Consider the following 22,959-nt stretch of genomic DNA (forward strand, 5'->3'; position numbering starts at 1 on the left):
ACTCGAACATTCCTGCATTTTTATAATATATACAGATTTTAAAAGAGCACTGACTGAAAAGGCTAACTAACAAAAAATGTTTTATTAGATTGTATTTTCGTAATGGTTTTAAATAATCAAAAAGAATAGATTTTGTACTTACTTACTAGATACCAATAGGGGACGGTTTGAGGAGAAAATGTGGTGAATTTTGTTTCGGGTTCAACCCCCATTTAGCAACTAACAATAATCAATTGATTATTACAGCACAACTAGCCAAGCCATGGACCCAAGGTATGCATGCTCTTTGATTCTGTTTGATATCTGTGCTGCCTACAAAACCATTAAGCATATAATATAGCTAAATTTTCTATGATCAAAGTCAAGCATTGGAGAAAGGCATTTGCTTTGTACACCCCCACATGGACAATATCACCATAATCTCACGAGAAGTACTAAAGACCGTAATTACCAATTCTTCATAAAAATATCTGTTAATGGCCACTGCAACTGCTTACACAACATTAGCTTCCACAAACATGGTCCAACAGGCCAATAGGGCAACCGGGAAGTGCCTGAAGACCTGGCATTTGGGCTGGTTTCTAATTCCCTAAAATTAACACTCAGGGTTGGCTACTACTAGTGCTTCAATTCAGCCGGTGGTTGGAGGTGGGGCCCATGGGCACTCCTTTTTGGGGACCAACACCTAATTTTCCCAACAAACTTTGATCCAGCACACAAAAGAGAAAATCACAAAAGGGTGGAATAAGGAGGAACAGAAATATGTAAAACAGTGATAAAGAGAGAAAGCTGGGCTGAAATAGACTGAGATAGAGGTGACGTGTGAGTCTGGTGGGGGATTAAAGAAGTATGAGGTGTAATTAAGTCCAAGCAACCTTGGTATTCTGCACTGGTGCCTAAGCAAAACTTTGGGACATGGCACTTATTCATTTACAAATTAAGCACTGTATCCCCATCCATAATGAGGGTGTAAGTGTTTTGCAAATTAGACTAACACTTAGCTATGTATTCTTGGCTGCTGCAGGCCAGAACACACAGAGGTCAAAGTACAGGAACTTCTTAGCATTCGGACTAATTGCTTGAACCTGGTTTCTTTTTCAACAAATTGAACAAGTATCAATCATAAAACCACCTCTCACAGTATTTTATAGCCATACCACTGGCTGAACCCATGACATTGCTTCCTCAAACAATGTGTCTGCTATTTTCTACATACACTACTGAAAGGTGAACCTGTTGGCTGTGTCATTGCTTGTAAAGATTTGGAACCGTAGTTTATCTCCATTACTTCTTCATGAAATTGATTTAAGTAGAGATGGCTATCACCAACAGAGTTTTATCAGGACTGGACATTATCATTGTAGCTTTTTCAAGAATTTTAGACCTACTTTGAAATTATTTCATGGGTTATGCTTTTCAATATGTTACAGTGGCAAAAGGGGCCTTTAGTTATACTTTCTTGTTTTGAGGCAAAATGTGGGCAATTTTATGAAAAAAGCTAAACTGAACAGTTTCTAAAATACAAAACTGCCTTATGGTGCTGTATAGTAAATCTGCCTTTCATAAATATGAAAATCGAGGCAAATTTATAATGGAAAAACCAAACACTTTTTAGAAAATGAAGTAAAAGATTGTCATTTTAAAAGTGTTAATATTGTATAACTTTTCTCCTAAAATTTTGACGCTTCACTACCTTTATGTTAGAAGAAAAAGTTGCTTCACAACCAAGAAGAGAGAACAGGTATTTGGAAACCTATATTTTATTAATCTAATAGGATAGTTAATACAGGATGGTAATTTTTATAGATTACATTAGTCATTCGTATTACAGAGATAATAGCTTTTTTCATTAATACACTATGTTGAAGATTGTTATGTAAACATTGTGATAATAGACTTGTTTTGAAGACCTTCAATTTAATTTATGTAGTTTTACAATGTACTTTTTAATGTTTACTTTAAACTGCATTCATGAGAAGACTGGTTACATAGTTAGCAACTAGTACCTCAAGTTCTACATGTTAGGGTAATCTGGAACAACATAGTATGCAGCAATGGAGTCCATCCAGAAATAGTTCTATTGCAACTTTCATAAAAGCTGTATCTGAACTATACAAAAAGAGAAAGGAGTATGCAGCAGGGAGTATCTAATTAGACTCAGTAGAAGGCTCTCATGAGGATATGGTGTTGCCCTAGTGAATTTCGTTTTGAACCCAGGCCTCAGTCAAATTATGAAAATAATTTAATATGTGTATCTACCTTCAATTCAGACTTGAACCCAATTAGGAAATACATTGCGAGGCACTAGCACTTTCTGTTTGCTTTTAAAAAGGAATTGCAAGGAACCTATAGAACCATGATCCAGAGTGTCAGTCTTATGGCCAAACTGTCCCTCTTGACAGTGACTTGCCCCTACAAATGTGACAACTCTACTGTTTGTTAATTCTCTTTGAATACAAAAACATTGACTCAAAGGCAAATGCCCTTCAAGTAAACTTTCACTGCACTCGCAACACAAACAATATATAGCATTTGTTGCCCTTGGTAATTCATCCTTCTGATCTAAACACAAAGGGCAAGTTTGCAATTTTCACATCGGAGAAGTATATGCTACAAGACTGAAAATGCTCCGCTAGTAGCACATTTTCCACAATCCAGCTGCTGTGAAAATAAGTTAGCCTTGATAATTGCTGATATGTCAAGAAAGACTAGCCACGGGAGGTGAAATTGCTGCAATATTCAGCGGAAGAGAATGTCCGTGAATTAATAAAATGAACTCTAACATTCATGGACCCAACATGGAAGAAAAGAATAGAATAAGTAATTTGTAACTGGATAGTTCCTCTATTTCTGAATTGATACCCTGCCCATTTTTACTTTATTGGTAGGGTACATACATAGATGTAGACTACCGTATAACATCTTCCCAGTTAGCTTAAAAGTGGGAGTGAATTTCAGAAGTTATGTCGGCTGATGGATCCTCCTAACACCCTCTGAACTCTTAAACATTTCCCTAGTTGAATTTCCAGCCAACTTTATCTGATTACTGCATTAGATTTTCATTTGCATTGAGTACTGCCTGCTAATATTGGCTCCTCATAGATTTAGCTTTTATTTAATCAATTTGATTTTTTACAATTTTTTTGGTGGAGTTCCTTTACTAGCTCTTCATCATTAAATGAGTTCTGTGATGCTTGGATTAATGAACTCAAGAATCCCTAAGCATTTTGATAACTTTGATACCTTGATAAGAGTTCTTGTACAATTACATGTGCCTTTGTATATTATATTTGATCATACTCTCTTCTACCCATATCTTGCTGTACCAGAGATTCCCTATATTAGCCATACTGAGTTTGCTTTCTCTTCGTGTCTCTTGACATGATTTTGCTGGCATTTTGGTTTGTACTGACTACTTTTTTCCAATATGAGTTAGAGACTTGAGCTGAACTACCGACAAATATATTGCTTTGTATGTTTCATATTGCATACACATATACCATCATTGTACATACCATATTTTGATGAAAACATGGAACTGTTGAATTTGGACTCATTCTTGAACAAATGATCTGTTTCTATGAGAATGCCAAAGTGACTTTGTAAAGTGTGTCAAATAAATGGGCTGCATGGACTACTGACAAGCATCCATTCAGTGTTGCAAGATTGTCAGTTTGTTTGGGGCTGCTATACTTAAATTTACTAGGGCTATTGCTGTCCAGTACCATTTTTGGCCAAGAGTTACCAAGAACAGATTTTTACATTTAAAAGGTTGCCTAAATGAAACACAGTTTCCCTAATTGTTTTTAAATATACGTGCCATTTTTTACAGCTGAAAATATTTAATCACCCCGATATTTGGGAGATTTTATTTATTTATGTATTTATTTATATAGCGCACTACGACCCGAAGGCGTCTAGGCGCTAGCATAGCAAAACACATCAAAACTGCCACATAAGAAAGAGCACAGTAAGATTAGATGGTAAAGAGCCAAGTTTTTAAATCTTTCCTAAAAAGCAGAAGATCTTGAGCTGATTTCAGATGAGTGGGAAGTGCATTCCACCACCTGGCCATAATGTGATGAAAGCTTTTCCCTCCCCATCTCTGTAGGCGGTATTTGGGAATCTTAACATTATTGGCAGAAGAGGAGCGAAGTGTCCTAGAGGGTAAATACCATTGAAAAAGATTCTGCAAAGACTCCGGGCCAATACCATGTAAAGCCATGAAGGCGATGCACAGGGCCTTAAAGCGAATCCGCTTTATAATAGGCAGCCAGTGTAATTCTTTTAAGGCATGTTTTGCAGAAGAAAACCGGGAAAGTCCGACCAAAAGGCGGGCCGCTGCATTTTGGAGAACCTGTAACTTAGCAGTCACAGATTTGCAAGCGCTTACCAACAGCCCGTTACAATAATCCAACTTGGATATGACCAGCGCTGCCATCACTGTTCTATGTTGATTAACTGGAATAAAAGGAAACACTTTTCGAAGAATACGAAGGGTGTAATAAGTAGAGGATGTCAACATGTTTATGTGTTGAGAGAAACCAAGAGAAGAATCAATAATGACACCAAGATTTTTGGCCTTTACTACCGGAAGGGGAGTGGGGCCAAGCTCGGCAGGCCACCAATCAGCAGACCACACTGAAGCGTCCTTTCCGAAAACTAATACCTATGTCTTATTGGAGTTAAGCTTTAAACAATTAGTATCCATCCATCTGCTGACATCACTCATACAGGTTACACTCATATAGGTAGTGTTCTGTTTTGCATATACATGGGCACTCATGCACACATGATAGACAAAAAAAATAACAAATCCAAAGATACACATTAGACTAACATTCTAGACATTGTTCTTTGCAAAATCAAACTACTTTTCCTAAAGTTTGCACTTGTGTCAAATATCTGTAAGGAGTGATGGGAGAGAGCTAAATAAATCATTTTCATTTCTGAGGTTGCTGTGATGTTATAAATGTGGTCAAGAGCAGAAGATAACGGACAGAGTTACGATGTTGTGAAAACCTTAATATAGCCATTTCTAAGTCGTTACTTTTTAGGTTTCAACATTTAAAATATAATGATGATTTATAACTGAATCCATAGGATCTTTTTTTGTTTTCGTCCTTAGTTTTGCTCCATTTTTCGTTATTCGGAAATAAAGGGCTAAAAAGATACAATTCGGGAAAAGTTACAAACAGATTGGTGAAGCAGGAAAAACATACGGTGGATGGTCCACAACAAATTAGTTTCCATTTTAATTCCTATATGTAAGTTTTAGCTGAGGCTGTAGATAAAGTTTTAGAGAGATCAAGGCCAGACTTTACATGAGGACAGAGGCTGCTACTGTCTGTGTGCTTTTTGATTTTATTTAAATTAATTCAGATGTTTTGAGAAACTGCATTATTTTCTCAGCAGGAAGGAAGCATTATCTATGAACTTTAAATTTTAAATTTGGACTTAAAATCAAGGATGTTTCAAGGACTTTTTATGGTCATTGTTTGTATAGAGTTATTTGGCACAAGCACCTATCAACCCAGCTTTACCCAAGGGCAAGGAAGACAGGGGCATATTACCAAGGGCCTTATCGCCGCTTTAGCGGGAATTTTTCCTGCTAAAGCGGCGATAATTTTATCGCCCTATTACCTAGCTGTCGCTAACACCAGTTAGCGACAGCTAGTAGGAGATAGCGATCATCTTGGGGCCCACTTTGCATGTCAGCGATAATTTTCGCTAATGACATGCAAAGTGGGCAGTCGCTAACATCGCTATCTCCTATTACCTACTTTTGAAAATATTCGCGCTAAGTGCGAATATCTCCAAAAGCTAACGCCTGCCCAGAGCAGTTCTTAGCCATGTTATCCAATGGTAGGTAGATAACATGGCTAAGAGCATTAGCTCGGTAATGCATGAATATCTCTGACTTTTCAGCGATATTCATTCATTTCGGCCGATTTTTATCGCTTAGGAGATAAACCTTGATAATAGCAAAGTTTCTAAGCGATAAAAATAGGCGAAGCACGGCGATAAAATTATAGCCGCTAACCAAGCTTAGCGATAATTATCTCTTATTCTTGGTAATATGCCCCACAGTTCTCAATCTTAAAAGATTTGTTTTTTCTTTGAAGCAGCTACAAGATGCTCTGCTTTCCACCACCCATCCCCGACTTTACCAAAGTACCTGGAAAATGGTTTCTGCCTCATCGATCCTTCTGCCCTACCCGAGAGGTAGAATTTTCTGATTTATCTTTTAACTCAGAAGTCTGGAAGGATTATTTGTACACCCACCTGCCCAAGGGCAGACTTTCACAAAATTAGAAAGAAGTTTTCATCCCCAAACACTGCATCCATCCCACCTCAAGGTCAAGAAGGTTATTTAAGTGACCACCACAGTTGAAAAGTACATGCAGAGAGGAATTTACCCATGTATTTATTGGTCCCTGGAGGTATGGTGCAGGAGCTGGGGCAGTTTCTTTATGACCCCTCTTTTTGTTTTGCCCAAGGGCACGAAAAGAGTAGTTTGCTTTTTTTTTAAACCTGCTACAACAGCTAACTGATGTTCTGAGTCGTGTAAACAACTGTGATCAGGGCACAAGGGTGGCTGTTAGCTGTCATGGTTCTTTGTCAACCAAATTCCATGAGACTAAAAGAAGACCAGGCAAGTGACACCTACTCTACACCCAGAAAGTTACCAACTAGAGGTGCATGGGAATAGAACATCATCCAAAGACCAGCAGGTATCCTGTTCGCCCTTCTCTCATGTCCCTCAAAGTAGTCCCTTTAGCATCCTCCTTTGGCAGGTAACTTTGGCTCACCTTGTTGGGTAGGAGAGTATCTATCTCTTGTTGCAGTTTCCGCTGAATGCCAGGATGGGTCGCCAGGTTGTAGGACAGAAATGCAAGGGCGGTGCTGGTGGTCTCGTATCCAGCCAATATGAAGATCGTGGATTGGGCCATAATTTCACTATCGGTTAGTGCTGTGGAAAGAAGATAATCAGGAAAGTGAGATAGCATATATGCTATGCTTTGTTATGTTAGGATGTGTTATGTTATGTGCTGCGCTGTGGTATGTCATGATACACTGGATTATATTACGCTATGCTAGGCTATGTTATGCCAAAATGTTATGTTGTGTCATGCTGTGCTATGTTGTGCTATTCTAGTGTGTGTTGTTATATGTTGGGCACAGCTATAATTTGTTATGTTATAATGTGTTGCAATGCTTTTTTTATGCTATATACGGGCGTGCTGAGTTATATCATGAAGTGCTATGCTTTGTTATGTTGGGGTGTGATATGTCATATTATACTGTGCTATGCTGTGTTACGTTAGGATGTGTTATGTTACATCATGATATGGTCTGTTAGGTGTGTTGTGTGCTTTTCTATACTTTATTGTTTTATGGTGTGTTATGCTGTGTCATGCTGTTTTGGTATATTGTATGACTTATGTTGTGTTATGGTGTGCTAGATTATGTTAAAGTGTGTTACGGTGGGCTATGCTGTATTGTTCTGTGTTATGGGTGGTGTGATATGTGTCATGCAGTGATATGCTGTGATATGCTAGGTTCCATTAAAGTTTGGTCATGCTGTACTATGTAAGGGTGTGTTGTGCTATGTTATCCTGTGTTATGTTAAGGTCTGTTATGTTACTTCATGCTGTGCTATGCTTGTTTATGTTATGGTTTGTTGTGATGTTGTTTCAAGCTGTGCAATGCTCTATTATGTTATGGTACGTTGTGTTATGTAGCATCATGCTTTCCTATGCTACGGATTGTTATGCCGAATCAGGAGTGTGTTCTGCAATGTCATATTAGGTTGTGCTTTGTTATGTCATGTTGGGCTCTGCTGTGTTATTTTATGGAGCGCTGTGTTAAGTTGTGCTATAATATTTCATGTTGGGGTGTATTATGTTATGCTATGTCATGTAGGGGTGCCTTATGTTGTGTTCATCTCTGCTGCCTATTTTATGATGTGGAATGTTTTGTGAAGCACCATGCTAACAACACATTACATATTCCTTTTTTTTTTCAAAAACATATTTTTCAATAACAAAACAGAACATTACAGCAATCTTTCCTCAATATTAGCAACCACTTTCAAATTGCACATTTAAACTTAAATTCGCCACATTTGCATGTACTGCATCATCATCATCATCTACTCTGATGTCATACATTGTCATAGGGGTGAGTATGAGCAGTGACCACATGCAATAGAAGCTGACGTCAGGCCCCCACTAGTTCACTGCTTCTTAACAGCACTTTTTGCGTCAGACAGCATCGTTCGTGGGGAGAGACACATTAGGAAACTGGGCTCGTTCATGGGGGTCTCTCATCTGAGCCTCTATTGCAGCTCATCACTTAGTTCAAGAATTCTTCGCTGGGTGTTTTTAATCCTGTGGGTGGTTGGCCTAACAACTCAATGCACTGCCCCTATAAATGGAACACTATTCTACACCCAGTTCCTCATGTCAGTCTTGCTTGTAATATTCAGCCAGTTGGCTGCTCTGTGTTGCCACTGTGCCATGTGGCCTTGGCAGCATGCATCAATGCCCTAAAACAAACATTGAAAGTGGGTAGGAACGCACTGCTTGCATGTAACAGCACCATTACCAAATAGTGTCTTGGTAGTTGTAGTTCAGCTTTTCACACAAAGTTCATATGATTTTTCAGCTAATGCCGTCTTTTGAAATCATATCTCTAGACACCGGTGTTTCGGGATTCCTCCCTCATCAGTAGAGATTATTTACGGGTTGCTTGACAAGCTGCCAATTTTCTCAGGTATAATCCCACTCCTAGCGTGCAGGCGTTCCAAAGCTCATCAGCTTGGGGGTGGCTCATTTGAGCCTTTTAAACGTGAAAGTGGGTAGGAACCCACTGCTTGCATGTAGCAGCGCTATTACCCCATAGCATCTTGGTAGTTGTAGTTCAGTTTTACACACAAAGTTCATATCATATTTTATTTTGATTAGTACACCGCAAACTCTAAGCGAGTGTCAGCCCAGTAGTTAAGATATTGAAAGAGAATTTCTGGGCTGTATATTTGCTTAACTCTCTTCAACTTAGTGTATCTGTTCCACCACCATGCTACCACCATCACTATTTTAGGCATTTGCCTGCTCTCAGTTCTTGCACCATATATCAGGCACTATAGAGTGTCTGATTTAATGACGGAAAAACAAGGAGCAAGTGGAGCAGGGAGGCCGATTGCCCAGATATAGGGCTGGTCATTTAAAAAAGATACCGCCTTCACGCAACCTACCAGAAAGATAGCGCTACTATCAAAGAATCCAGTCATGCGCAGTTGCTAAAAGCCGATATTCATACCAGTGGACAGCTACAAGCTACATATTACCAGACTTCGGTGGCTCCCTTGACCTTGTTATAAGGACATACTCCAAAAAGACGAAGGAATCATACTCGGAAGGTGACTTCAAATTAACTGAATATACGTTGAAGCACCCATCTCCAAGAAGGAGACTCAAAAATCTCTTGATTAAAGAGATGGAATCAATACCAAACAAATATAAGAACTTTGTCCTGATGAAGGTGTTATAATGATACCGAAACACTGCATCGACAACTTGTACTATGTTGTTCCCTATTTGTATTGATCACTTGTATTTTATGGTTCTTTATGTGAATTGTCACATTTTTAAATCTTTTGTATGGCACTTTTCTTATGCGCGTAATACTTTTTTGTATGCAATAAATTGTACAATTTTCTTAAACATTCTTTTTTATATATTGTTTTAGTTTTTATGCTTTATCATTTTACTTTTGAGGATGGATATGTGGTATTGATGGGTTCTAAAGTTATTGGTGGAAAGAGAGTGTTTTCCCACATTTGGTAAAATAGGGATATACCATATTGATTATCTATTGCTCCTTGTCCCTAATTGGATTTGTAAGGAGACCTCCTTGTTTCTTTGGCAATTGATGTAATTTCCACCATTAGGTATTCTGCCTTAGGTTCATTGGAGTGAGGAGTCCATTTAGCAACATATAGGAATTGTGCTGCTATACAGTAGTATTTATAATTAGAAGGTTCCAGTCCCCCTTCAGTTATTGGGAGTTTTAGTTCATCGAGTACTACCCTACTACTTTTACATTTTTAAATTTGCTGATTAGAGTGCGTCCAGGTCTTTAAGTAATGACTAAGATAAAGCCAGTAGTAACTTATTAAAGAAACATAGTAACTTGCATAATATTATTAGTATACACAGTTCTGTTGTTGCAAGGTGGAAGTATTATGTGATATGGATGCAAGGCCTTATCACATAATACTAACACAATACACAGGAGTAGACCACAGATTTACTCTTAGCAGCCTTAGCTCAGTCATGGTAGTGTGGCTTATGCAGTGAGGCGAACTCAAACAAACATGTGTTAAGCATTTAGGATAAGATAGGATTTAAGTTTATACAGCGCTCGAAAGCAGAGGCGTCTTGGCGCTAAGGTGAGATAAGAGGTATAGGTGTATTATACTAAAACAGTTAAGATGCTGAAAATAACCATGTTTTAATCTGCTTCCTAAAAACTGTCAAGCTTGGTTGAAGTCTGAGTGTCAAAGGCAGTTGGTTCCACAACCCAGCTGCACACAGTGATACACTTTTCCTGCCCCACCTGGCTTTGCGAACTTTCGTAGTACACATGGGGCCGGAATTTGCTGACCTTAAACATCTAGTAGGAATGTACCACTGAAAGATTCTTTGCATATAGGTCTCTGCTTCACCATATAAAGTCGTGTGCACAAGGCACAGGACCTTAAATTCCATGCGTTGCTGTATGGGATGCCAATGTAATGACTTAATGGCCGCAGAGGGGGGGTGTCCCTTTGGAATATTTAGGAGTATTCGAGCGGCCGCATTTTGTATAGGCTGCAGTTTTGTCTTCTGTGCCTTATCGCTGCCAACGAGAAGAGCATTCCAATAGTCTATTCGGAATAGGACTAAGGCTACCACCATAGTTTTTCGTAACTCCTGTGAAATAAAAGTAAACACCTTCCGCAATAACTTCAAGATATAAAAGCAGGTGGAAGTTACATGGTTTGTCTGTGCTGAAAAACCCAGTTTATTATCGAAGATGATCCCCAGGTTTTTTACTTTTATGGAAGGTGTTGGCTTGTTACATTACTCTACAGACCGTGAAAAAGTGAGTTGTCGCAGTTTTTTTATTTCTCGATTACCAGTGATGTTGTTTTCTTAGAGCATTTCTGATTGTTATTAGTTTATTTTTCTTTCAGTTGATAAGTTGGATTTATTTTTGTTCACACTGACTTAACATACAACAGACGATGTAATTCATTGAATCATCATACAGAATGTTCTATTTGCGTAATATGCACATGAGGTTTCTTTGAGATATGTATTGGTTTGCTTTTTTGGACATTGAAACGTTCATACAAATGCGGATGTTAAAGAGAGTCCGGGCCCGATTCACAGAACTAACTTAAGACAAAATCCTAAACTTACTACTTTTGGTATTCACAGAAGTTAGGATTTTGTCTTAAGTTTGTCTTAAGACAGACTTAAGACAGAATTAAGACAAAATCCTAACTTAAGTCTGTCTTAAGTCTGTCTTAAGACAAACTTAAGGCAAAATCCTAACTTCTGTGAATACCAAAAGTAGTAAGTTTAGGATTTTGTCTTAAGTTAGTTCTGTGAATCGGGCCCTTTATGTTTATCTTTCAGATTGAGCCCCGGACGAAGGGCCTCATGGCCTGAAATGCATAGGGCAACATTTCAAATATGTCATGGAACCTAAACATGTTACGGAATCCAAGTGTCATAAATAATTTGTAATTGTTTAATTATGTTGTTCATATCGCATAAGTAAAAATCACCAGTTGATGGTTTATTATTGTGATTTGGGTTTATGTTGTTAATTATACAGACTGATTATTGGTTAAGTTTGCATATGTAAAAAAGAGAAATTAGTACCACTTAAGGGTGGATCAGAAACAGTGCTCTCAGGTCAAGTGGTTTCACTTGTTTTCTTTATAGTTTGATATACACAATTGGGACATTGTGTATGCCTAGGCAGCACGCTGTGTTTAAAGATAGTTTAAAAGGTAGATTTATTTAAAGTATTTGAATAAAAAGGTGTGCCCCTCCTTACATATAAAATATAGGTGTTGGGCAGGTACCCGCTTTGACCGGCCACCATGTATGATCCTACAGTGCTGGACCGCCACCAAACTCCATGACCTCCGTCTTATCCGTGTTGATTTTAAGGTAATTATTGTTCATCCAGCTCATGATGTGACTCAGACACGCATGGAATCTAGAGGCTACCTGCTCCAACTGTTTTGATACCCAGATGATGATTTGGGTATCGGCAGCATACCACACAAACGAGAACCCATGCTGTCTGATGAGACTGGCGAGAGGGGTCACATAGATATTAAAGATTGTCGGTGACAGTGCCAAACCCTATGGGACTCCACATGGCAGATGGAAGGTATCTGACTGCAGGCTTTCCCAGTATAGAGTTTTCCTCCTATCTTCTAGGAAGGAAGAGAGGAGGGACAGGGCCCCCTTCCCAATCCCCACTGTCTTCAGCCTTTGCACCAACACCGTGTTATTCACTGTGTCGAATGCAGCTGACAGGTCAAGAAGGATGAGGATTGCTCTCTCCCCCATCCACCTCTCTCTGAAATTCCTTTGTTGCCATAACTAGCACCGCCTCGGTCGCATGCAATGTTCGAAAACCATGCTGACTACAATCGAGCAGGTTGTTGCTGACTAGATAAGATGTCAGCTCCTAATTGACTTCCCTCTCAAGGATTTTGGCTGCAATCGGTAGGAACGAGATAGGGCGATAGTTCTTGACCTCTAACGGGTCAAGTGCTGGCTTTTTCAAGACGGATCAGATATAGGTCTTCTTCCAGACCAACGGGTAGATCCCTCACGTGATCACCTGATTTAAAATGGGCGTTAGATATTGACTAATGGTCTGGGACACCCGATGTATCACCGTCAGAGGACAGGGACCTCATGGTGACCCCGACTTGGTGGTACAGATGGATTCATTTACTTCAACAGGAGTAAGTGAGTGGAACATTTTCCGCTGACATTACAGCTGCAAGTCATCTGTGGTGACATGTTGACCATCCATGCCTCCCTGCCTGTTATTTTGTAATTCCTCATAAATCACATTGATCTTGTTCTGAAAGAAACTGGCCATTTTATTACAGAACACAGAATCAGGACTAAAACGTACATTCTGCCGCGATTTAGATAGTTCCTAAACATTTTTTAAAAGTTGCTTGGTAGAGTTACTAGTCTCCGCAACTTTTGCTGAATAGTAGGTGGTTTTTGCAAAAATAATGGTATTTTATGCTCCATCCTGTATTCTGTTCTCCAGGTACGTTCGGCTTTCCTGCATAAGACTTTCAGCTTTTTCAGTTCCGGACCGTACATTGGAGATGGTGCCAGCGCTCTTCTGGGTTTCATTTCTTTCAAAGAGGCCACTTTCTTTACCGCCTTGGCTATCCAGCTGTGAAATTGTCTGGCAGCCTCGTTGTTAACGGAAACCTGAGCAGGGGGACAACTATTTAGTACCTGCTCCAATTCAGTGCCTTGGGTTTTGTCCCACTGCCTGATTTTTAGGCTTGCTGGTTTCCTCCTATCCTGCTGTATGTCAAGTCAAGTCAAGTCAAAATTTGTATAGCGCACTACTCATCCAGAGGGTCTCAAGGCGCTTGAGGGAGGGGGTTCGCTTTTTATCAAACAGCCATGTTTTGAGTTGTTTTCTGAAGGAGAGGTGGTTCTGTGTAAAGCGGAGGTGGGTGGGAAGAGAATTCCAGGTTTTGGCTGCTAAGTAGGAGAATGATCTTCCTCCCATGGTGGCTCTTCGGATGCGTGGGATCGCGGCGAGGGCTTGATTGGACGATCGTAGATGGCGGGTGGGGGTGTAGAAGGTTAGGCGCGTGTTGAGGTAACTGGGTCCTAGGTCGTAGAGGGCCTTGTGTGCGTGGGTGAGGAGACGGAACTTGATTCTCTTGTTGACGGGGAGCCAGTGAAGGTCCCTCAAGTGACCGGAAATGTGGTTGTGGCGTGGTATGTCTAGGATGAGTCGGGCCGAGGCGTTCTGAATGCGTTGGAGTTTTTTCTGTGGTTTGGCTGTGGTTCCGGCGTAGAGGGTGTTTCCGTAGTCCAGTCAGCTTGTGACAAGTGCTTGGGTGACCATCTTTCTTGTTTCGGTGGGGATCCATCGGAAGATCTTTCGGAGCATGCGTAAGATGTTAAAGCAAGATGACGAGACGGCGTTGACTTGTCTTGTCATTGAGAGGGAGGAGTCTAGTATGAATCCTAGGTTGCGAGCATGGTCCGTAGGTTTGGGCGCGCTGCCTAGGGCCGGAGGCCACCATGAGTCGTCCCATGCGGAGGGGGATGATCCAAGGATGAGGACTTCCGTCGTGTCTGAATTCAGTTTTAGGCGGCTGTTCTTCATCCACTCGGCTACGTCTTTCATCCCTTCGTGTAGGTTGGTTTTGGCGGTGTTTGGGTCTTTGGTGAGGGAGAGGATCAGCTGTGTGTCGTCAGCGTAGGAGATAATGTTAAGGTTGTGCAGGCGTGCGATGGATGCGAGGGGGCTCATGTAGACGTTGAAGAGGGTGAGGCTGAGGGATGATCCTTGTGGTACTCCACAGATGACTTCGGAGGCCTCTGACCTGAAGGGGGAGAGGCGGACTCTTTGGGTTCTTCCGGCGAGGAACGAGATGATCCAGTCCAATGCTTTTTCTTGTATCCCGACATTGCTGAGGCGTTGTACGAGGGTGCTATGGCAGACTGTGTCAAATGCTGCTGAGAGGTCCAGGAGGATGAGGGTAGCTGTTTCCCCGTTGTCGAGTAGTGTTTGGATGTCGCCTGTGGCTGCGATGAGGGCGGTCTCGGTGCTGTGTTTTGCTCGGAAGCCGGATTGTGTGGGGTCGAGGGAGCCGTTAGACTCGAGGAAGGCGGCGAGCTGGTTGTTGACAGTCTTCTCTATGACTTTGGCAGGGAATGGGAGGAGCGAGATGGGGCGGTAGTTCTTAAGTTCGGTGGGGTCTGCTGTAGGTTTCTTCAGGAGGGCACTGAGTTCGGCATGTTTCCAGCTTTCCGGGAAGGTAGCGGTGTTGAAGGAGCAGTTGATGATGTACCGGAGTTGGGGTGCGATGACGGAGACGGCCTTGTTGAAGATGTGGTGGGGGCATGGATCGGTTGGTGCTCCGGAGTGGATGGAATTCATCAAGCGGATGGTGTCTTCGGTGCTGATTGGGGTCCAGGCGCAAAGGGTGGTGGTGGGGGGCTTCAGTTCGGTGGTGAGGGGAGTGGATTGTTCGCCGAAGCTGTTATGTATGTCAGCGATCTTGCTGTGGAAGAATGAGGCTAGAGAGTCGCAGAGATCTTGAGAGGGGGTGATGTCGTTGGTGCAGGCGCTGGGGTTGGTAAGCTCTTTGACGATGCTGAAGAGTTCCTTGCTGTTGTGGGCGTTGTTGTCGAGTCGATCCTTGAATGCTGATTTCTTGGTGGATCGGATCAGCTGGTGGTGTTTGCGGGTGGCGTCCTTGAGGGCGGTCATGTTGTTTGTCGTTGGGTTTTTTCGCCAGGCTTTCTCGAGGGTGCTGCAGTTTTTTGGGGAGTTTTTGAGGTCGTCATTGAACCAGGTGGCTTTTTTGTTTCGTGGCTTGTTGTGGTGGTTTTTCACGGGTGCTAATTCATCAGCGCAGCGGGTGATCCATTGTGCGAGATTGATGGCTGCATGGTTTGGGTCCGATGATCTGGTGGGAGGGATTTGGTTTAGTGCTGTAGTGAGCTGGTCGGTGGTAATTTTGCTCCAGTTTCTGCGGGGGACTTGTTGTGGGTGGTGGTGTGTCGTGGTTTTTCTGAAGTTGAAGTGGACGCAGCTGTGGTCCGTCCAGTGGAGTCCTGTGGCGTGATTGAAAGAGATGTGCTTGCTGGAGGAGAAGATTGTGTCGAGCGTGTGTCCGGCGTAATGTGAAGTAAGTAGGGAAGGTTAAAATAGATTGCAAAGTGGTCAGACCAGGGAATAGGGACATGATTATTCAGTGTGACAAACGAGTTAGAAGAAAAAATCCCATCAAGCGTATGACCCACCAAGGGTGTAGGGCCCACCACTTTTTGATGAAAACCATAGCCTGCTAGGTTATCATGAAGCCGGCTGGTATCGGGGTTGTTGTTGAGTTCAAGATGAAAATTAAATTCACCCAGAATAATAAGTGAGTTGTAATCTGTGCAAGATTCAAGCAGGGTCTGTAAAGCCAGAGAAAAAGGGGCTCTAGTGCCCGGCAGTCTGTAGAGAAGAATCCCCTGTACTGTGGAAGTGTTGTTAAATTTCACCACAAAATGTAGGGCCTCCGCAGGCAGTTGTGTTATAGGCTCACTGTACACCTTCAGGTTGTCACGGGGAATTATAACTATCCCACCACCTGCATTACCTATCCTGTCCTGACTAACTACAGACTATCCCACCAGAAGGGAGCTATTCCAGTCAGGACCAGAGGCCTGACGAATCCAAGTCTCTGTAAGGAAGACTACGTGAGGGGCAGAGACCTAGATCATACTTGTGCTTGCTCAGCGATCTATTATCAAGCAGTTGGCTTTTTCACTGTGGTGGCTTCCCCCCACCCCAAGGCAGTCAGCCTGACTATTACTGCTGGCTACTGTGCTCCCATCGGGAAGGAAAAATCTCCTCCCCCCTTCCTCACCGACCGTAGCCCCTCGACATTCCCTGCCTCCCTATCAGTGTTTATGTCCAAAGTAGGGGAAGGCTGGAAGCCACAGACCGTACAGGGAGACTCCTCAAAATGCACCTCACTAAGAACCAGTTTAGGGCCACAACACTCACCGCCCAGGATCTGCGCTCCAGTGAACAGGTGGGATCCAAACTGACCAGGGGTTCTGACGCTGGACTCGCTCCGGGCATAGACGGCCGCAGACGGGCTTGCCTTTGGCGCGCCTTTGGTGCACCTGCTGCGCACGTCCGCTGCGCGCTTGTGCCAGCGTGTCTTTTATCCGCTGACTAGTGAAAAACTAAAGCGCTGACCGTACAAAGACTCTGTGGGCCCGCTATTACATCCAGGAAACTGTGAGGTCAAAGACAGCAACTTTAGTTTAGAAACACTTCAGCAAAATTTCAAGTGAGCATTTAGACTGAACTGCATTTACCAGGATGCAAAGAGGTGAAATGTGCTGGGAGGTGAAGCAGTGTGCTCCCATCCCCTTTCTGTTTAAAAAGGCTCCCTTGGGCCACTGAGCTGACGAGCTCTTGGAGATGCACCTGTGCACAAGAGAGAGATACAGAGACCTGGGAGGATTGTGGCATCTTTCTCAGCAACCCCAGATGAATTTCGTTGTTATCTCTACTGATGAAGGATAATATCCAGAAACACTTGTGTCAAGAGATTAACAGCACTAACCTGCACCAACTTTGGTGAAACACTTCAGCAAAATGTCAAGTAAGCATTTAGACTGAACGGGATTTACCAGGCGGGGGGAACTGTGCTGGGAGGTGAAGCAGTGTGCTTCCATCACCCTTCTATATATGTCCACACTTTTAACAAAATGGACTCTACCTCCTGGGCTTAGGAAGGCACTTAAGAGGAACTTGTCTATGTTAAGACAGTCGTGTGGCTCTGCAGCACTGTATTTTTATGTAAATATAGGCACCAAAAGAAATGTAATAAGTTGCATATAACAGGAGTTATAGATTTTCGAAGTGTTCATAAATGAATGCAATAAATCTGCCAAAAGTTCACCATTAAAGTCAATGAGGTAAAGACACACTTAGCAATGTGATACTTGCAGTGCGAGCGCAGTGTAGTTCTCTCATGGTTAAAGTTCTGCGGGCCCCTAGACCAAGATTCAACTGTCACTCTTCTGTTACCTTGCCCAGGGAGTCCGGGTGCATAGGTTACTTGCCTGTCCTTGGTGCTGACGGGATCCGCAGTAGCTGTCAAAATGCAGCACTTAGCAAAATCACACTTCACTATGAAGATACACTCTACCCTTGGAGCGTAGAGGCCTTTAGGGAACCTGGTCTGGATTCAACAGTTGGATTTCTTCTATCATGCTCTGTGGCTCCAGATGCAGAGGCAATTGTCAATCACTGAGGGGGTCATGCCAAAGATGCTTTACCACACACTCGACGACACTTTCTTCAGGATGCAGGAACAAAGCAGTGAGTTCGCTGTCTACAATGGCCGCTGTTGCTGTGAGGTACTATTGAGCTAGAGATGTTGATGGAGCGGTCAATCATCTGACTGGTGATCACCAAGTCTTGGCTGCTGCAAATGTAGTCTTGGGTTACTTCAACGGCGGGAGGTTGACAGGAGTGGACTAGCAGTTCGAAACTTGCTTTGAGTGAAGCAACCACTCCAGGCTTGCAGGCACCACTTCTCTTTGGGCTCACACTCGACAGGCTCAACGGGTTGCAATTCTTGTGGTGCAACATGCTGATTCTTCTGCAGGTTGCAGTTGACTGGTGCCATCAGTCGGGGGAGTTGCTTCGTATTTCTAGTGTCGACTGAAGTCCCTCTTGCTGGGATGAAGGACACTCGGGTTCAGTATATGATCTCTTCAGGGTACTTAAGAGTCCTCTCTTTGCGCTGAAGCAGTGTCCAAAATCCTGATTTTGGTGACGCATCTTCTTCATGCCCCTTCTCAGATTCCAAGTTAGATCTGAGGGTCTGGTGCCTGGGGAGCTCCTTAAATCCTAGTTTTGGGGGTTTCGAGGGCATGAGAGACAATGGCCAATAGGCTACTGGTCCCTGCGGCAAACACTCCCTGTTTAGTGACAACATCTTGTGGGTGTATGTCACTATGCTACCCAGAATACCCTATTTCAGGGTCTGTCAAAATGGAAGAACCCTTCCTTGGCTGTACAGACCATCTGGCCCATCCTCCCATCTCCTCTTGAGTTTACCTGGGAGTCTCTTGATAATGCCCTTAATGGTCTTGTTCAATCAATCCACCAAGCCATTTGTCCGAGGGCAATAGGGGGTTGTGAATCTGTAACTCACACCACATTCATCCCATATAGCCTAGAGGTATGCAGACATGAAGTTGGTCCCTCTATCTAAGACCACCTCCTTAGGAAACCCAACCCCAGAGAAGATGCATTTGCCACTGCAGGATCAGTTGTGGTCCTAAGCCTCTGGATATCTAGTGGCATGGTCCACTACCACTAAGTGAAGGGGACCAACCATGGGGATCCCTACCCTCTCAAAGGGAGTCCCAACCACAGGTAGTGGAATTAAAGGAGCCTTTGTATTTGCTCTGGTCTTGCCACTGGCTTGACAGGTTGGACAGGAGTGACAGAACTCCTTAAACTTCTCAGACATCTGGGGCTAAAGAAATGGGTGACTAGCCTTTGCCAGGTCTTAGTCTGTCCTAGATGTCAAGCAAGGGGGAATGTCATGGGCCAATGTCAGAATGAATTCCCTGTATACTTGGGGACCACAACTCTCCCGATTGCCCCTGGTTTGGGGTCCCTGGCCAGGAGTACATCCTTCTAATAGACCCTCAGATCTCCATTCACATCTCCCTCTTCTTGCCTGGCAGCTTGATGTCTCAGGCCCCCTAGGATAGGGCATACCTGTACACAAGTCCTCTCTGGAGGGTCCTCCTGCACTCAGAACCTCTGCCAGGTCAGGCCCAAGCTCCTCAGCTGCAGTTCCCTCTTCAGGCATCAGGGGGCATCATCCTCATAATATTTCTCCCCCTGACCCTTGGACTTCTTGGAAGCTGTGTCACCAGTCTTCCTGCCCTTTTCATTTTACTTGGTTTCTTGGGCCATACTTTCAGGCTCCAAGTCCTCTTGAGTATGCTTCATTTCAGCCTGTGCTTTTGTAGTCATGCACACCCATTCAGAGAGGCCCAGATTACGTGCATGGACCCTCTTTTCTACTTCTGCTCATGCAAAAGTCTCCAGATCGTTGTCTAACAGACATGGAACTGGTATGGCATAGAACACCACCAACTGTTTAGGACCAGAAACCCCTCCCCAATCTAGGCTTACCACAGCTAGTGGATGATGCCTAGTCTCATTGTCAAAATTGGTAATTTGGTGACTAGCACCAGGAATGTACTTCTCTTGGGAAACCAGTTTGGTTGTTACCATGGTAACACTGGCTCTTATGCCTGGGCCTAGACAGGTTGTCAGGCAGAGCATCCAGAGGTTCAACGTCCTCCCACCCAGGGGAAATAGCTTCTGTGTAACCTCTGTCCTCTGCAGAAAACACATCCATTCCTGTGCCCAAACTAGCTAAACTCTTGGAATGTCCACCGGTGGGGAACTTCTTGCTGCATGTTGGAGAACCTCTCATATGCCCTGGCTGATGACAGTCAAAGCATGTCCTAGCCTTCTTGGGATCTGAACTTTTGCCCTGGTACCCTTTTCCTTTGGACTGGGATGAGTCTAAGGGCCCACCCTCCAGTGAAGGGTTTTGGGGGTCTTTTGAGAACTCTCTTTTTATCTTTGTCGATGCTCACCTCCTTCCCCTGTTGAGAAGTCTGAGCACCCTTCTCGGGGTCACCTCCACCGTGGGTCTTTTTCTGGGATACCCTGGATTGGACCCATTTGTCTGCTTTCTTCTCCAACTTGACAGAAGAAGACACGTCAGACTCTACCAGATGCAGTCTTATCTGTGGTACAATTAATCAAAATGTGCTTCTTGACAATCAAATTATAAAGCCCAGTATAAGTGTCCCCTTGATTATATACAATTCAGCTCTTCAGTGCTGTGGCTCACTGGTTAGAGGAGGCAGACCCGGATGCTGAGAACAGACCCGGGACCAGGGTTCAATTCCCAACGCGGCAGGGTCTTGAGCCCAAAATGTCCACGGACTCGGTAATTCTCGCTTCGGTGCCTACTCGAATCACAGGTTCACACTCTGCAACTCTGGGCAATAGCTTGCTTAATCTCCACTATGGCCCCCCGTGGCGGGATGCCTGGCTTTCACCTTGGGGGTACCCAGTAGGGGCTATCTCACAGGGAAAAACCAGGACGGGTTCCCAATGCAAAGCGCTTTGAGACCTGGCGGTGATATTGCGCTATATAAAAACCTATCCATCCATCCATGAATGAGGAGCCAACAAAGTTGACCCAGGTTTGGTCTGGCCTCTTCTGGGCGTCTCTGAATCTTAGCCTGTACTCCTCTGTGGAGAGTCCAAACCCCTCAATCAGTATCTCCTTCATGTGTGAATAGGACACAGCCACACTCTCATCAAGGGTCAGAAGTCAATTGCTGCCCTTCACTGAGAATAAATCCCAAAGTAGAGAGCCTCAGTGTTGGTGACCTAACCTCCTCATCATGCAAGCTCTCTCAAAAGCTGCAAACCACTTGGTTATGTCATCTCCATGTCATCTCCATCGTTACATTTTGAGAGAAATCCTTGGGGGACGTTGAGGTCAAAAGACTCCTCTTTATCTCTGTTAAAATTGCTGCCAGCATCTTTGCGCACACAGCCCATCTTAGCTCTCTTAATATCAAGGGCTAGTTTCCTTCCTTCTATGTCCAATGTTTTTTCCTCTAGGGAGAGTACATCAAGCAGGTCATAGAAGTCTCCTACCACCCTACCAGGTGAGGGGATTCTAGAGTGACCTCTGTCACTTTCCACTGGTGAAGGAGGTCTGGGGAAGATCTGTGACTCTGGGTCATAAAAATCTTCTCCTTCACCAACTTTGGCTGTGACCATATCCTCTCCTTCTTCGGTGTGTCCCACAGAGTAGTGGTCATCCCTATCGAGTTTCGCAGACTCATAGTCTTTCAGGGCCTGGTCCAGATCCTCCCTTTTAGAGGTTGTCCTAAAGCTAATGCCTCTGAGCTTGCAAAATGCCCTCATATCATTGATCTTCAGGATAGAGAGAATGGGCTCATTAGGCTCAGAACATTCTTCATTATGCACTACTGGTTGTAATAAAGTTATGGGATCTTAATAAAAACTCCTAAGAACTTTAAAAAACATTTACCTAGCTTTGTAAAACACCTTTTAACCTTTTAATGCAATTGGAATAGGGATGTAACACAGAGCCGTAGCAATTATTATTAAATCAAGCTTTTAGAAAAATCTAAAAAAGAAATATCTTTACCTTAAATCTAAAGACAATTTTAATGATTTCTTCGTACAAGGAAAAAACAATTTATTGTCAGGTGGTCCAAATTAAACACTTTCTAGATCCTACCGCACAAACACCAATGTTGCAAGGTGTAAGTATTATGTGATATGGCTGGGAGGCCTTATCATGTTATACTAACACAATAAACAGGAGTGGACCTCGGAGTCACTCTTAGCAGCGGTACTGGTAGTGTAGCTTGAGCAGTCTGGCATACTCAGGGTGACATTGTGTTAAGCATTTCACAGTACCAACATTGTCAATAAGTGACAGGACTCAAAAGAAACTTTGACACAAAGTTATGAAAATAGATTGGATTTTTATGTAAGTAAAAGCACCAAAACAAACTTGATAGATTGCATATAACCAAAGTTATAGATTTTTCAAGTGTAAAGAAATGTAACAAAGCTGTCAAACTTTCACCAAAGTCAATGGGAAAAACACACTTAGAATTGCGATACTTGCAGGGTGTGCTCAACTGAGCCCTCTAGTGGTTAAGGTTCTGTGGGCCCTTAGACCAAGACTCAACAGTTAATCTTCCGTTACCTTGCCCAGGGAGTCCGGTTGCAGAGGTTACTTGGCTGTCCTTGGTTCTGATAGGATCCGTGGTAGCTGTCAAAATGCATCACTTAGCAAAACCACACTTCTCCATGAAGCTTTGCTAGCTCACCCTCAACACAAGAAATGAGATGGGGTGAAAAAGCATGGTGTTTCATACCAAACATAACACAATTTGGTTGTTCCATAATGAAGTTGGCTAACTCAGTTTGCCCGGTAGCCAGCCCATGTTACTTCATGGATGCCTAGTTACTTACAGTAAAACCTTGCTTGACAGGGTT

General features: G+C 43.1%; 1 protein-coding gene across 1 annotated transcript in view; it reads right to left on the reverse strand.

Annotated features, from left to right (window-relative positions):
• The window catches only part of LOC144786058 (cytochrome P450 3A21-like), a 296,250-nt gene that overhangs the window by 46,797 nt on the left and 226,494 nt on the right, over nucleotides 1-22,959 (reverse strand). Inside the window, exon 10 of the mRNA XM_078665004.1 lies at nucleotides 6,813-6,973. Within this exon, the coding sequence (XP_078521130.1) occupies nucleotides 6,813-6,973 (161 nt within the window). The remainder of the gene's footprint in view (nucleotides 1-6,812; nucleotides 6,974-22,959) is intronic.

This window comes from Lissotriton helveticus, chromosome 10 (genome assembly GCF_964261635.1).
Source record: "Lissotriton helveticus chromosome 10, aLisHel1.1, whole genome shotgun sequence".
Lineage (NCBI taxonomy): Eukaryota > Metazoa > Chordata > Amphibia > Caudata > Salamandridae > Lissotriton > Lissotriton helveticus.